The sequence below is a fragment of the Castanea sativa genome, chromosome 2 (assembly GCF_040712315.1).
Source record: "Castanea sativa cultivar Marrone di Chiusa Pesio chromosome 2, ASM4071231v1".
Lineage (NCBI taxonomy): Eukaryota > Viridiplantae > Streptophyta > Magnoliopsida > Fagales > Fagaceae > Castanea > Castanea sativa.
In genome coordinates, this window is record NC_134014.1 from 47,503,879 (window position 1) to 47,520,744 (window position 16,866).

Here is a 16,866-nt window from a genome sequence, read left to right on the forward strand (position 1 = left end):
TCTAAATCCATACTAACTATTTTGAAGTACCAAATATTTTTAACTTTAATCCCCCACACATCCATTTCATTTATATCTGAAAGAGCCAAAAATTTTCATTTATTTTACCATGAATTAAGTTAAGCATGTCCTTTCTTAAATAAAAAAAAAAGTTAAACAAGTTGGATCAAGTTAAACCAAAAATTAAATATATTTGATAAAACTTAAACATTAGTAAACACTTTTACACTAAAAATTAAACAATATGTTAAATGAAATAAAGAGAGGCAGATTTTTTTTTTTTCTATTTAATATAAAGTGATCATGCTTTACGTAATATTCCGCATATTTACCATTTTGGATTAATCCGATACAATAATTAAGGCTATTGCATTATATAAGAATACTGCACCATGCAATATTTTTCAATGATTGTGATCAAAAGTTAAGAATATAACTTCTAACTTCAGCCATTAGATAATAAAAAAAAAAGTTTTCAAAAGTAAAAAATAAAAAAATATAGAAAAAATATATATTTTTAAGAAAAAAAAGAAAGCTTCCATTTTATTTTTAAAAAAACCCTTTATTTATTTTTAGTTTACCACAATACCTATTCAGTCTTTTTGGTGGGGTTTACGATTCCAGTATTCCGCATACTTATCTATGAGCTCTATTATATAAACCCACCCCTTGAGCCCTAGAATTTCCATCTCAGTTCGTCTCGTTTTCATTTTTCGCACACCAATTTCCCGAGAAACAAACGCGAAGCTAGACAGTCAGAGAGAGAGAGAGAGAGAGAGAGAACAACCAAAGGGAAGATGTCTGATTACGAAGGAAGGTACGAAGGAAACGGCGAGGACGCCGACAATTATGGCGGTGGCTCCTCTCCTCCACCTCGTGGTAGCAGCCATGGTGGTCCTGAAGATCACAGCGACACCAAGTCTCAGGTATAAATCAATATTCCATCCGGTTTGGTTTTTAATTCATGTGTATGAGATCGATTCAAAGAGTTAGCTAGTTTTTCGGCGAAAGATCTTGAATCTATAGGTATTTTTTGAGGGTAAGGTCAATTTGGAGTTCAATTTACGGTTTCTGAATGGAAAAGATTGATTTAGGGTTTTTGCTGGATGTGAATTTGTTCTCTTCGCCTTGATGATTAATTATTCATTTGCTGCTTTGACTTGTAATAGAAGGTAGGATTTTATGGTTCAAGATGAATTCAGGGTTTTATTTTTAAGTAGAAGAGAACCATGGCACATTGATTTCAATGGAATAATTTTCTGAACATTAGTGGATATGATTTTTTTGTAATGAGTTTTATGGGTTTTGTTACTTATATGATCTTCAGAGGGGTCTAAAGTGTATTATAGGCTTTTTAAAATTTTTTTTTATCACTTTGTTTTTCAACTACAAAACACTTTGCATTGTGATTCTATTGTATTGTTGTAATTTTTCAATTTATTCTTTCAAAATCGAAAGAATGGGGACGTGTGATGATTTAGTGGTTTGGTTTTGTTTATTGTTAATGTTTTAATTGCTGCAAGTTAGATTTTCTCTACATTTTGTTTAAATTGTGTGCTTCAGTGCTTGCTTGTTCATTTTGCCTTTTGGGGACAGTGCATTATACCCTTCTGATCATCTATAATCTCTTGAAGTTTCCTTGCTGTTACCGTGTTACGTAACTATTTATTCTATGCCTGTTGAGATATGCTTGAGAGTACCTTTTAATGCATGAACTTGAGGCGTAGTTTCCACATTTTGGGTTAATATTTCTCGTTTTCCTCAAGGTTTTGTACTAATTATTGAATCTTTAAATACTGTTAATTGCACTTGTTCTATGTTCTTCTTTAAATGGGAATTACTAATGAAACTGATTGCTTGCAGCATGGTTCTCGTGATTATGAAAGAGAGACTTCTAAAAGCAGGGAGAAGGATAGAGAAAAAGGGCGTGATAAGGAGAGGGACAGGGATAGAGATCGGGACCGTGATCGGGAGAGGGATAGAGACAAGGATAGGGAGAGAAGCAAGGACAGGGATAGAGATAGGGAAAGGGATAGAGACCGAGACCGGGACCGGGACCGTCATCATAGAGATCGCCACAGGGATCGGGATCGTAGTGAAAGAAGGGAACGGGGCCGGGATAGAGAAGATGATGATTATTATCGAGGCAGCCGGGAATATGACAGGTAATATACAAAATGATGCATTGTGCTATATTTTTCTTATGTCTGCTAGGAGTTGAGGCTGTAATTCACTTTTGGATTGTGGTACTAGGGTAGTCAAAGGCAAAAGGTGACCTTAAGGCACCTAGCCCTTGTATCGCCTGAGGCATGAGGCAAAAAAAAGGTGCTAGCCTGAGTAAAGCAAGGCACTAAATTCTAAAAAAATTTGTTACTTATAGAACTTATGGTTAAACCATATGTACCTAGTGTATTGAAATATGATAATGAATTGTTTTGAAATGTGTTGCATGAAGAAATTAGGTTAATCAAAAGATTTCAAAGTAGAATTAACATGGTTTAGGCTCTATTAGTTATTCTAACAATGGGTTTTGCAACAAGTTTCTACTATAAATTCATTAATCTAATAATGAGTTTTACAACAAACTTTTGTAAATTAATTTATCTAACAATAGCTTCTATAACATGTTTTTTATTAAATTAATAATCTAATGATAGGTTAAGACATGAAATTAAAAAATAATAATAGAAATTGAGGATCTAGCATTAGCACCTTTTCATGGCTTAAGGTGGTCGCCTTGCTCGCCTAGGCTCTAAAGGCGAGCGGCTCATCTCACCCGGGCGCCTAGGCAATTGCCTGGCTTGCTTTTGATTACAACGTGTGGTATGGAAATCCTTGTTAGTTGATTCTACATCCATATAAATTAGCGAACAAGATTGAGTGCCTCTGGTGCTCAATCTTGTGTGTTTGGGACTTTTGGTTCTTAGGTGATGGTTATTTATTGCTTGATTTTATATACAGACGAAGGGATTTTGATAGAGACAGAGAGGAGAGGAACAAGCGGAAGTCTCGCTCTCGTTCAAAGGGTAGATCAGAGCACAGATCAAGGTCACGTTCTCGTTCACGGTCAAAGAGGTAGGTTATGTGTGATATGAAGTAGTCAATCAGAAATAAAACCGGCTTTCTTTAAACCAGTGTCATGATATTTGTTGACTTTATTTTCTGAAACTGTTGTCTAATTCTGAGTTTTTTTTTATTTTTTTATTTTTTTTATAATTGAGTTAATTATTGAACTTTTGCCAATGGGTTTCTATTTTTTAAAATTAGTATTTATTTATGGAAGTTTATCCAAGCCATTCTATGATTATTTTGCTATATAGGTCATGTTGAGACCTATTGTAATCATTTGTGTCAACCTTCTATTAGTAGGAGCCTTCTAGTACTAGTGGTGACATTTTAATCTCTGGTCAACATTCGTAATTTAAAAGAGCTTGGCCAACTTGTTGTGTAACATTAGCTCATAGTTTGAGTTTTTGGAATGCATCTAATGTATTAAAAATACGTTATTCTGTTTGATTTGTCATTTGTAGAGTTTATTTTGTAGGGTGTGATTTTTCTGTATCGTTTATTTTTTGTGAGCATAAATGCAGACTAAACCATGGTCTCTATGGGCTCTATCTTTGGTTGTAGAATACTAATGAATGGCCAAAGTCCTGAACATTGTGTAGAACCTTGTCCAGGTGTAAGGTACACAAAATGTTAGGTATGCTGTTTGTTGTTTCAGGCTCTTTAATGTGTGCCTTTTTTTTTAAATTACCACAAGTGGCAGAGGGGGGATTCAAACCAATTTCTTCCCATGGGGGGACTGGGTACTGCCACTGAGCCACAAAGGTCTTGACTTATGTGTGCCTATGTTTGTTTGAATGTATTTGGTTTATTAGGTGATGTTACCGTTCTCATTTGTAGTTTAGTTTGTGTTTTTTCTCGAAGTCTGATGCATTGATCTAGTGCTTAAATGAATTTGACACGTAAATATTGGCTATGTTCTTGGTATGCTGACAGTATTTACTTGCAGCAAAAGGATTAGTGGTTTTGATATGGCGCCTCCTGCTTCTGCATTGTTATCTGGTGCAGCTGCTGTAACAGGTAAATATACCCTCTTATGTATTTAAGATTGTTATAATCTTCTTAACTGCCTTCTTTTTCTTTTTTGGATATAGTGTGGAAAGTTCGTATCAAATTACATGGTGTCATTTGGTAAGCTATATTTTGTTCTTTTATTTGCACATATAGCTTTTCAAAGCTGTGGTCTATGGAAGGACTGTACTTTTTTGTTTTTTACTTGGTGAAATAATTCTGGAATCGGAACTGAGAGATGTTTCTGGTTTTTTGTTGTGTTTGGTGTTTGTTTTTTTTGTTTCTATGTCTTGTCTTTTGTTGTAAGAAGGCAATGTTGGGCTACTTGCCCCACTGTGCTGACAATGGGCGTGAGCCGACTTCTGTAGCTTTTATGTACAAGGAGGAAACAATGCACCGGTTTGATGGGTCTTGTTCGTCTTCAACCGGGAACTATTGCCTGTTTTGGTAGTCTTACAAATATTACCTCCAGAACTTGTATATAATGTATTCCTTTCATCTCCTTTGATAAACATTATTGAAAGAGGTTAGGTTGTACTTAATTTAATGGGGAGACTACTCTTGTAAGAGTCATTTTGCAACGTATAAATGTGAGAGGTTGTATTATTATTGTTTTCTGAGTAGCAGTATAATTTCTTTTGCAGGTCAGATTCCAGGGGCTACTCCGGCTCTTCCCGGAATGTTTCCAAACATCTTTCCTTTATCAACTGGTCAGGTATTCCCCCTCCCCTCTCTCTCTCTCTCTCTCTCACACACACACACACACACACACACACACACACACGTGTAGAAGATATTCAGGAGGATGCTTTAATTTTTATTAATAATGTCATTTGTTGGAAAGCAGCAATTTGGAGCTCTTCCTGTTATGCCAGTTCAGGCAATGACTCAACAGGTTTGTTAGCACTTATGCAGTAAATGCTTTTCTTTCTTTTTAAAATATTTTAACCTCAAAATTTGGCTCATAATATCATCTAATATGATGTGGTTTTAGGCTACAAGGCATGCTCGGCGGGTGTATGTTGGTGGGCTTCCTCCTACAGCGAATGAACAGGTTTGCCCACCTCTTTGATTGTCATTGTTCCTATCATCTATCATCCATAATCCCTTCCCTTTCCTCTCCTACTTTTCACCCCCAGCGACAACATTCACCTAGTTTTCATTTATAAAGATTTTGCTTACCCAATAGTAATGACATTACTTTTTCTACTGCAGTCTGTTGCAACATTTTTCAGTCATGTTATGGCTGCAATTGGAGGAAACACTGCTGGTCCAGGTATGCCATTATATGATTGATCTCAATTTGCATACATCGCCTGCTTTTTTATTGGATGATTTCTTGACTCTCTCTCTCTCTCTCGTGCAGGAGATGCTGTTGTCAATGTTTACATAAACCATGAAAAGAAGTTTGCTTTCGTGGAGATGAGATCTGTTGAGGAGGCTAGTAATGCAATGGCTTTGGATGGGATTATATTTGAGGTATTTCATTTTAACTTTGTTCAACGTCAAATCAGGATTAATATCTGTGTACTACTGGCGAATTTAATACATTTTATGATATTGACTTCTTTAATTCATTCTCTTTTCTCCAGGGTGCTCCTGTTAAGGTGAGGAGACCGAGTGACTACAACCCATCTCTTGCTGCAACACTTGGTCCAAGTCAGCCCAATCCCAATCTGAACCTTGCTGCTGTTGGGTTAACGCCAGGATCTGCAGGTGGGCTTGAGGGTCCTGATCGCATATTTGTGGGTGGGCTTCCCTATTACTTCACAGAAACACAGATCAGGGAGTTGTTGGAGACTTTTGGGCCACTTCGGGGTTTTGATCTTGTGAAAGACAGAGAGACAGGAAATTCAAAAGGCTATGCATTTTGTGTTTACCAAGATCTTTCAGTTACAGACATAGCTTGTGCAGCTCTGAATGGAATTAAGATGGGTGATAAAACTCTTACTGTTAGACGTGCTAACCAGGGTGCTAATCAACCTAAACCGGAGCAAGAGAATGTATTGTTGCATGCACAGCAGCAGATTGCATTGCAGGTGAAATCTAAATCTTATTTGTCAATTTGGTTTTTCTCAGGGCGTAGATGCATTCATTTACAACTAATTTGTTTGTGTTTGTATTTCTGTAATATTTTATGTTAATTTGAAGTTCTAATTTTGGATTTTGGTTATAGTTTCATCCACTAATTCTCTTGGTTTTGCAGAAGCTCATGTTACAACCAGCTGCTGCAGTGGCCACCAAGGTTGTGTGTCTAACTCAGGCGGTTTCTCCCGATGAACTCAAAGAAGATGATGATTATCAAGACATTTTGGAAGACATGAGAGAGGAATGCGGAAAATTTGGTAAAACCTAGTTCTAATTCGTGATTACGTATTGGCAGTCTTTGTTTTAAATTTAGTCAATTTCACCTGTTAAGGTTCTTTGCATGTACACATATTGATTTTCTTTGTGGTATATCTTTCTGTTTTACAGCTTTTTTGTAGTCCCACATTCTGCTTTAAAGAATCAGGCCTAATATACACAGACAGAAGCCTCCATAACCTTCTTTCTTTGTTCACCTCATGATGTTCCTTTGTATATTTTGATAAATTTTATGCATTTTGAATTTTTAATGTGATTTGCAGGTACACTGGTAAATATCGTCATCCCACGCCCACTACCTAATGATGAACCATCACCTGGAATTGGGAAGGTTTGTTCAGTTTCCTGCTTGCATTTTCCTTCTTCCTGCAGTTGAATCTCTACAATGGGATAAGAAATTTATTTGGAGTCCTAGATGTCATGAAGTATTGCTACTTTTTCTCTTTCTATATATCAAATTTTTAGATCAAGTAGGAATCGTGGTTGTTATGGTTCATGGGATAGTTTGATTACTTGAGCCTTGCATGTTTGAAATGGAATTACATTACATCATTCGAAAGGGTGACAGCTAGCAAGTAGTGCTGTAAATGAATTGAGCCATTTTTGAACAACTTTGGTTTGGATTGAAAAAAGGCTTGTTTATATTAATTTATTTAGCAAATGAGTTCAATTCAAGTCCAAGTTTAGGTTTGACTAGTAAACTATTATTGTGATTGTGAACAAGCTTTGTAAGTGTAGGGCTCAATTTAATCATATGTTTACTAGCCACATGCAATGAGGCTCTTTTTTATTTATTTGTTTTTTGGGTTTAAGGTCATAATGTTTAAAAGTGAGATATAGATAGTGTCTTAATTCTTAGGAGCATGTGCGATGAGGCTCTTTTATTTATTTATTTTTCTGGGTTTAGTGTCATAATGTTTAAAAGTGAGAGAGAGGTAGTTTCTTAATTTTTAGGATCTTTCTTTATGTGATTTTTTAAAATTAATTATTTGTACATAATTTAGTGGTTGATGTGAATGGAAGAAACTATTTGAAATTGAAACTATTCAAAATTTTTTTTTTTCCTAACTCTCACGAAGAGGCATTGGAATTTTTAGGCAGAATGGAGAAGTAAAAGAAAAAGAAAAGTCTAAAGCTTAGGAATAGTAAATTACTCTTCTAACCAGCCTAAAACTTAGGAACAATAAATTACTCTTTTAATTATTTTGTGCTTTTTAATTTAAAATTATTTAATTAAAAAGATAGAGATATTCAGAGAGTTTAATTAGGATATTTTAGTATACAAAATGATGAAACTCAAACATGGAATCCTATTATTAATAGTATAGATAAGCATATATGTATAAAAATATATTTATTTAAACTTCATATTTGATTGTGTAAGTTTGTAAATAGTCTAATAAGATATCAAAGTATTGTTTGTAATTTATTGATAATGTAAATAGTCTATTTCGTTGTAGATATTACATATAAATTTTAACAGTACAAGGTTGGTGAATCTTTATAAGTTTATAAAAAATCATTCTATCTAAATAACTCAAATAATATAATTTCGACTGTAATTTATTTATAGAGGCCTGGGTTAGTTTGGTATTGGTTTGGTATCCCGTAGTTTTTGGTACCTTATTTTAAAAAATGCTGGTCTTGTTGGATTTTTATTGATTATTATTTTTTTATAATGAGTGTTTTTTTTTTGTTGGGAAAATGATGCAAAAAGCTAAAATTTATTATTATCTTAAATTTAATTCTCTGTCCCTTTTTGTAGGTAGAGGAAGTGCTATTGAGCTTGAGCTCATTGGCATTTGACCCATACCTATACTATACTTATTAAGTTCATTTGCTTGAATTCAAGATTGCTGAATACTGATCTCTATTCATATCAGGTGTTTTTGGAGTATGCAGACATTGAGGGTTCTACAAAAGCTCGTACTGGGTTGAATGGAAGAAAATTTGGTGGGAATTCAGTGGTAGCCGTCTATTATTCAGAGAACAAGTTTGCCCAGGGGGACTACGAAGGCTAGTTATTGTCTTGTATTTTAGTTAATGTCACATTGATAGTGTTCAATATTTGCTGAGGTATTCAGTTTAGATGGTTGAAAAATGTACTTAGTGGCAGCCTCTTGTGCTCCTTTTAGTACACAGCCTCTTGTTGATTTAGTGGAGTTGACAAATTAGATCTGCTATTAAATTAAGTCAATGAGCTTGTGTTGTGTTAATTGGTACAAATAGCAGAATACAGTTTGGATTGATACTTGTTGCAGTTGTCATCCTTGATGGGATTTCTCTCTTTGAGCTGTAATGCATTTAGCTGTCTTAAATTGAAAACTAGAGGGGTTTCACGAAAATATTCCAAATTTGACATTCCATATTCTTACCTATTTTACTATAATATTTCATTAATCAAGTGCTAGTTTGGAATTGTTAGTAATGGTCCAAGAGTTTAGATAATGGATTATGATGAGTGTGCATAGCTACTGAATAGAGAATGTTTCACTATAAAAATGTTACGAAAAACATTTTCAACATTTTGCAGTATATGTTTTGTTGCAAAATGTTGGTCGAACATTGAAAACATTTTTAGTTGATTGTAAAACCCAATAGAGAAAATTACAAAATTTTCTACGCTAAAAATGAATGTAAAACATTTAACTTGTAAGCATCTCTTACCTTAACCACGCACAACCTTCCTCTCTTGCCCAAACCCATCTTCCTCTTATCTCTTTCCTCCTTCCCCTTCCATCAGTAGTGCCTGCCTCCCATAGTCTGATTTTTGGGTGGTTGGAGTGAATTTGGTTGGATTTGTGCCAATTTAGTAGTTTAATGCTCATATTTGGTGGGTTGTGAGTTTGGATCTGGTTTTGAAGTTTGGTTTTTTCGGATCTGTGTTTATGGTGGCTGTTTGTTTCGTTGTGGGGTCTCTTTTTTCCTCCCAATCTGAATTTTTGGGTGGTCTCTGCTGATTTGTGCAGTTGTACTTGCATTTGTTGAGTTTTGAGAAGTAGGAAAAAACTTCCATTTTTCGACGAAACAAACACTAAAAAATGATTTCCACATTATTTTCAATTATGCAATTAACCACTGTAAAATGAAAATTTTTTATAGAAATTATTTTCAACGTAAAGTATTTTTCATCAAAAAGCATTTTTACAGGAAGGAACCGTGCAAGGCTTTGTTATGATTGAAAATGAAAAGTAAGGAACCGTGTAAGTCTTAACGTTAACCTTTCCTTTAGCCAAATAAATTATTTTCCTCGACCTTCTGCATTTTTATTGAGATTTTGCGTAATTGTAAAGTGTGTTGTTAACTACTTTTCTTGAAACTAAAAATATAGGGGATATTTAAAATTGAAACTAAAAATATAGGGGATATTTAAAATTGACTTATTTTTCACTTCCCTTTTCTTGAGCAATATTTTCTTGCAAAGCTTTCTTGTTAATCAGAAGCATTGTAAGGATTCCGCACTTGAACCGGTAATACTTAATATAGGGACATGTTGGTGTTTTCAAAAGGGTGTTGATTCTTTGCTCTTTGGTTTTGTTGAGACTCTTCCAAAAGTGAGGTGTTTCTTATGGTAATGTTGTCACTATAGCATCCCAGTTAGATCTGTCCTAGTGGCTAGAGGGTTAAACCTCCCAACATTCTGCCCTTTGTGCAATGCTCCCTTGGAATCAATTGAGCATGTTACGAGAGACTGCCCCTTCACTCGAAGGTTTTGGAACTCCTTTCCCTTCCCTATGCAGTCCAACCTTTTCTATGGTTTGAACCTAGTTGATTGGTTATGATTCAATTGCTGTAGGTCCACCCCTTTACCTTCTTTGAATATTGGTTGGGGTATATTATCTTCTCTCGTGGGGTTTGGAGCCTTATGGTTAAATAGAAACAAGAGTAATTTTCAATCAAGAAAGACTAGTAGACCACAGGGAGATCTTTCCTTTTTTTTTGAAAATGTAAGAATTTTAACTTATGACATTTGCTTTTGATGTAATCATTTATCATCAGACTAAAACTCCAATTGGTTTTTGGTGTAAACAGGAATACCACATAGAGATCTAATGTCAAATGTTGTGGCTAAAGCTCATGCGGTTGCTTTTATCGGGCTTAATAAACACTCTCCATCAGGTCGTGTTATTATCCAAGTGAAATGAAGGTGCCCATCCCCTAACTCGTTTAAGCTTAATTCAGATAGTTCGTCTTTGACAAATCTTGGTCTTATAGAGGGTGAAGTGAAGGACTTGTTAGAGATGCTAATGAAGCTTGGGTAGGAGACTCAGAGGGTATGCTGGAGTTATTGGGATTGCTACATGTGTAGTGGCAGAATTATTGAGCTCTAAGGGACTATATCAACCTTTGTCTTTCATTAAACTTACCTGTTGTGAAAATAGAACTATACGCTAATCTGGCTAATGCAAATGATATCATTATGGATGACTGCAGTGAATGTCTTAAGGCTAATCTTTCTAGTAAAAATTCAGCACTACTATAGCCTATAGGGAGGTGAACAAATGTGCGGGTGCCGATGCTTTTGCTAAGCATGGGGGCTCATCTTGCTCAAGAATTTGTTATCTTTATGGATCCTCCTATCGATGTTTCCCTTTTGCCCAATTTAGATAATTCTTGTATGTTGTATGAACGTTATGTTCTTATTGGTCGTTTAGCTGTTTGAATGAATTTATCCTTTGATTACCAAAAAATAAAAAGGAATACCAGAAATTCGTCAAGTCCATTGTACAGCATTTCACATGATTCTACTCAACAAATTTTGCTAAATGAGGTTGGACAAAACTCATTGGTTCAGAGATAATTTTTTTAGAGAGTTTCAACTTCATCTCTTATTTAACCATTAGAGACTTTATTAGTTGAGCTAATTGGAACCCAAATGTTCAGAGACATTAAATGCAATATTAAATTATCATCTCTACCACTGCGGAACAAAAGCTTGGCATGACTTAGGAAAAAATACTGTTCATATGGTCATTAATGGATAAGGTACTGAATAGGGTTGAAAATATCAAACTTCTGTCTAAATAATAACCTATTTTATATATATATATATATATATATATATATATATATATATATATATATATATATAAAAGATTAAATCGTAGATAATATGCTGGTTCTTGATCTTGAAATTATTTTTTATTGTCAACCTCCTTGAACTTCTAGACCACAGTCATGTTAAAAGTTACCCAAGATATAATTTAAACCTATCTAACTGTGCCATCATGTTAGTAAACTAGTTTACAAAAAAACACTATTATTTTATTCCACGGTAGTAACATCTATATCTTAAACACTATTATTTTATTCCACATCCAATTATTTTAATCTCACAAAAATTACAGATTATGAGATTTAGGGTATATCGTAGAATTGATGATGTAAAAAAGACAAAATAGCTTTTTGGTCATGCAAGATTTTTTTTTCTTTATCTTTTATTTTTTATTTTTTAAATTACTTCACTTTGATGTGAATGCTTTAGGTAGCTAATTTTTTACACATAATTTTAATTAATAATTAAGACGTTATTTTTTTTTCCAATTTTACATTTTTATTTTATGATTTTTCAAATTTATTTATATTTGTATGTATATTTTTTAAAAATTATTTAACCATGCAATTCAACTAGTAACTCATTATCACTAGTAATCTAATGAAATGGTTGTTAGACGGTCCAATCGGGGTTTAATAACTATGTCATTATCTAACTTTTAGATAAATACAGTAATATTTTAAATCTATAATGTTTGCTTTATGATGATTAATCTTTATTATAGTTAAGACGTCAACTATCTTTTTGTATAGACATCTCGATTATCTTTTTTGTGCAGACAGTAAATTCAACTTTAGATCTTATATTCAATTATAATAGACTTGATTGTGGAACTAATTACAAGTTTACAACCACTATGCCTTATCTATGTTTCACTTGGAAAACAGATTCCTAGGAATTGGTTTCCCATACTAGCAAAACCGGGAACTACTTTCCACAAGTAATGCAGCACAAGCACACAGCCTCTAAACCCTAAAAACACAAAACCCTCAAAACAAAAAACCACTACGACTACTGTGCTACATACATTACTCGAACTTGAACTAGCAGTAGCAGAGCAAAGCCACCCTCCTCAAACTCTCCCAAATCCCCTAACAAAAAAATGTCCTCTTCCATTCCTCTCCGTTATCTTCGCCACCTCTGCACCACCACCACCACCAATTCCGCCGCAATCTCCATTTCCAGAGCCAAATCAAAACTCCGAACCGAGTACGACCCTGACAAAGCCTTGGAAATCTACTCCTCTGTTTCCAAACACTACTCCTCCCCCACCTCCTCCCGCTACGCTCAAGACCTCACCGTCCGCCGCCTCGCCAAGTCTCGCCGATTCGCCGACATCGAGTCCCTCATCGAGTCTCACAAGAATGACCCTAAGATCAAAGAGGAGCCTTACTTGTCAACTTTGATTCGATCCTACGGCCGAGCTGGCATGTTTGACCACGCCATGAGGACCTTTGATCAAATGGATGAGTTGGGTACTCCGAGATCGGCGGTTTCCTTCAATGCCTTGCTAGCGGCTTGCAATCATTCCAAGATGTTTGATAAAGTCCCCCAACTGTTCGATGAAATGCCTAAGAGATACAGGTTTTCGCCGGATAAGATTTCGTATGGTATTTTGGTTAAGTCCTATTGTGCAGCTGGTTCGCCTGAGAAGGCGGTTGAGATTTTGAAGGAGATGGAGGAGAAGCGGGTGGAGATAACGGCGGTCACGTTTACGACCATATTGGATGCTTTGTACAGGCAGGGGAAGAGCGAGGAGGCCGAGAAATTGTGGGATGTGATGGTGAAGAAGGGGTGTGAGATTGATGTCGCGGCATATAATGTGAGAATTATGTATGCCCACGGTGGTGAACCGGAGAATGTGAAGGCATTGATCAATGAGATTAGTAATGTGGGGTTGAAACCCGATACGATTAGTTATAATTATTTGATGACTTGTTATTGTAAGAGTGGGATGATGGATGAGGCCAAGAAGGTTTATGAGGGGTTGGAGGAAAATGGGTGTAATCCAAATGCAGCCACATTTAGGACTTTGGTATATTATTTATGTAGGAATGGGGATTATGAGAAGGGGTATAAGGTTTTCAAGGAGAGTGTGAAGGTACATAAGATTCCGGATTTTGCAACGATGAAGAATTTGGTTGAAGGTTTGGTGGAAAAGAAGAAGATGAAGGAGGCAAAAGGATTGATACGGACGATTAAGAAGAAGTTTCCACCGAATGTTGTTAAGACATGGATAAAGTTTGAGGAGAAGCTTGGTTTGGCTTCTGTAGATGCTGGTCCTGACGAGGATGATGAAGAGGCTGCAGCATAAGCATTTGTGCATTATTGTTTTGGTTATTGAGTTGGATGTGTTTGTAGCTTGATCTATAGCTGCAAATGATTCAATTTGATTAATTTTGAGTTTTATGGACATGCTGATTGGCAATTTTAGTTTGTTGATTGGCTCTGGAAATTTAATTCTGTTAAGCTGTTTTGACCTGCGAATAGGTGTAAAAGCTTCAATATAATTAAACGTCTAGTGATAGTTTTTGTTCCTCTTTTCTGGGCTAATAATTTGTAATACAGAATTCTTCTAGTGTTTTTTCCCCTTGTTCTTAGGTTGAAGTTCGTTTTTGTCAATGGCAATGAGCTTCACAATGCTCTGTTTGATGTTAGTTGTATATTGTTGTCTCTCTGTCTATACCTTAGCTCATTTCTTCTCCCTAGTTGTTACTTTTGTTCCTCTAGCTTTGCCAGGCATTGTATGTCTCAAAATCTTGACAAACTTGTTATGCCATTGTTGCGGCATTAACAAGATCTGTTTAGCATGGTGGGGGAAAGAAGCCACTGTTCACTCTGGTACAAGACAGTACTCTGTATGATAAAACTTACTGTTAGATGTGCTAACCAGGGTGCTAATCAACCTAAACCCAAGTGAGAGAATGATTGTCGTATGCACAGCAGCAGATTGCATTGCAGGTGAATTGTAATCTGATTTGTCAATTTGATTTTGCTTAGTGTGTAGATGCATTTAATTTAGCAACTAAATTGTGTGTGTATTTATATAATATCTTATTTTAATTGAACTTCTGATTTTGGATCTCAGTTATAGGTTCATTCACTAATTTCCTTGGTTTTGCTGAAGCTCATGTTACAACAAGGCGCAGTGGCCACCAAAAATTGTAACTCTAACTCCGGTGGTTTCTACAGATGAACTCATAGATGATGATGATTATCAAGACATTTTGGAAGACATGACTTTTTGTAGTCCCACATTCTGCTTAAAAGAATCAGGCCTAATTTACACAAACAGAAGCCTCCATAACATTCTATCTTTGTTCACCTAAAAATGTTCCTTTGTCTTTTTGATAGATTTTATGCATTTTGAAGTTTTAATGTGATTTGCAGGTACACTGGTAAAAATCATCATCCCGTGCCCACAACTTAATGATGAACCATCACCTGGAGTCAGGAAGGTTTGTTTGGTTTCTTGCTTACATTTTGCTTCTTCCTGCTTTTGAATCTTTACTATGGGATAGGAAATCTACTGTTATTTGGAGTCCTAGATGTCATTAAGTCTTCCTACTTAAAAAAAAAAAAAAGTTATAAAAAAGAAAAGAAAAGAAAAGTGTTTCTACTTTTTTTCTTCTTCTATTTACCAAATTTTAGATCAGGGAGAAACCATGGGGTGTTATGATCCAGTGTTATGTGGACCTGTCACGTTTGTTATAAAATTAAGTTACATATTTTATCCAGACAATTAAGAAGTTCCCACTGAACGTTATTAATGTATGGAAAGGTTGAGGAGGAACTTGGTTTGGCTTCTGTGGATGCTGATCCCGATTAGGATGAAGAGGCTGCAGCATAAGCTTTTGTGGAATTATTGTTTTGGTTATTGAGTTGGATGTGTTTGTAACTTGATCTATAGTTGCAAATGATTCAATTTGATTAATTTTGAGTTTGATGGATGATGCTGATTGGCAATTTTAGTTTGGTGATTGGCTCTGGAAACTTGATTTGAAGCTGTTTTGAGCTGTGAATAGGTGTAAAAGCTTCAATATAATTAAATGTCTAGTGATAGTTTTTCTTCCCCTTTGTTGGGCTTATAATTTATAATTTATAATACACTACTATTCTAGCTTGTCTGTTTTTGTTTTTTTGTTCTTTTTACCTGCTTCTTGTTCGTAGGTTGAAGTTTTGTTTTGTCAATGCCGATGAGCTTCACAATGCTCTGTTTGATGTTAGTTGTATTTTATCTTCTCCCTGTCAATACTTTCGTTCATTTCTTCTTGTTACTTTTGTGCCTCCAGCTTTGCCAGGCATTGTACGTCAACATCTTGTTATGTCATTTTTGCAGCGTTAACAAAGTCTGTTTAGCATGGCTGGGGAAAGAAGCAACTGTCTGGTACAAGGCAGCACTCTGTTGACATCTTACAATTTGCACAATTGTATCATAGCAGTTAGTTTAGGAAACCGGTTTGAGGTAGTTTTGCACTTTGCTATCCTCTGAATAATGGCAGCGTGTGGCTGTTGGATGGATGATTGGATATGATCATGGGTGTTTGTTCGCACACACACCTAAGTAACTTCGAGGCTTGCTTGAGGTCGATAGGACATATGTTGTGAGAAAGAGCTAATGGATCCTGGTTCAACATGAAAAAATTTAGGATTACAATTTATTCCCCACTTCACCACAATTCTCCTATATGGCTATCTGTAAGTGGTGGAGGAAAAAATGTTTGTGAAAATGATAGGTTAGCCACTTAGTCTATCACATAGGATAGTTGTGGGAAAGGGTGTGGTAAAATTTTTGATCCTAGAGTAACTCGTTCAATATAGGTTTGACACGTTGCTAAGTTCACTGCCGTATGGCTTGCCACCCATGTTGTTGAATGGTCTTAACTCAGTGGCTGATGGCTTGGGCGACTTAATGGGTTTTGCACTTTGTTGCCAGTGGTTAGGAAAATACTAAAGGTAGTACTATTATGTAAAGCTCACAAATTAATGTGTCCATAATTGTGATTGATATTAACTTTAATTACTGAATTAATGTATGTTTGAATTGTTTTTTAATGCTGCACGACACAGCAGTCTGTAAACTTTATATAGTAAAATTTGTAGCATCTCTAATATTAATGTAATAGTTAACTCCTTATTCTTTATTTTTGCATAGTTTTCTTCAATTTTTTTTTTTAAAATTTAGTTTATCTAATTTTATTGAGTTATTTTCATGACTTTAAAAATTGGACCGGACCAGATCAGCTGGTTTGATCGGTTAAATTGGGACTGGACACCAGTCTAGTCTTGAAAAAACCCCAAAATTGGTCAAAAACTGGGTTTAAATAGGAACTAAAGGTAAATCCAGTTTTGCCTTTGGTTTGGCTTTT

At 35.3% G+C, this 16,866-nt stretch overlaps 2 protein-coding genes across 11 annotated transcripts; both read left to right on the forward strand.

Moving 5' to 3' along the window:
- Positions 1-586: 586 nt before the first annotated feature.
- On the forward strand, positions 587-8,786 carry LOC142626173 (splicing factor U2af large subunit B). Of its 10 annotated transcripts, none has more exons than XR_012842469.1 (14): positions 587-926; positions 1,864-2,165; positions 2,962-3,075; positions 3,631-3,687; positions 4,016-4,086; positions 4,722-4,792; positions 4,925-4,972; positions 5,072-5,131; positions 5,293-5,353; positions 5,444-5,556; positions 5,670-6,116; positions 6,284-6,422; positions 6,553-6,772; positions 8,325-8,786. XR_012842469.1 is itself a non-coding variant. In XM_075799958.1 (14 exons), the coding sequence occupies exons 1-14, from the start codon at positions 798-800 to the stop codon at positions 8,460-8,462; spliced, it is 1,818 nt and encodes a 605-aa protein (XP_075656073.1). In that variant the 5' UTR covers positions 587-797; the 3' UTR covers positions 8,463-8,786. The 10 variants fall into 10 exon arrangements, 8 of the variants coding, with proteins under 8 accessions (XP_075656073.1, XP_075656074.1, XP_075656075.1 ...); XM_075799958.1 differs by having other exon boundaries at positions 6,705-6,772; XR_012842470.1 differs by lacking the exon at positions 3,631-3,687.
- A 3,594-nt stretch (positions 8,787-12,380) lies between these two features.
- Positions 12,381-14,154, forward strand: LOC142626297 (small ribosomal subunit protein mL103 (rPPR7)). Its single transcript, XM_075800110.1, has one exon. It carries the CDS (start codon positions 12,600-12,602, stop codon positions 13,809-13,811), a length of 1,212 nt encoding a protein of 403 aa, XP_075656225.1. The 5' UTR covers positions 12,381-12,599; the 3' UTR covers positions 13,812-14,154.
- The last annotated feature ends 2,712 nt before the right edge of the window (positions 14,155-16,866 follow it).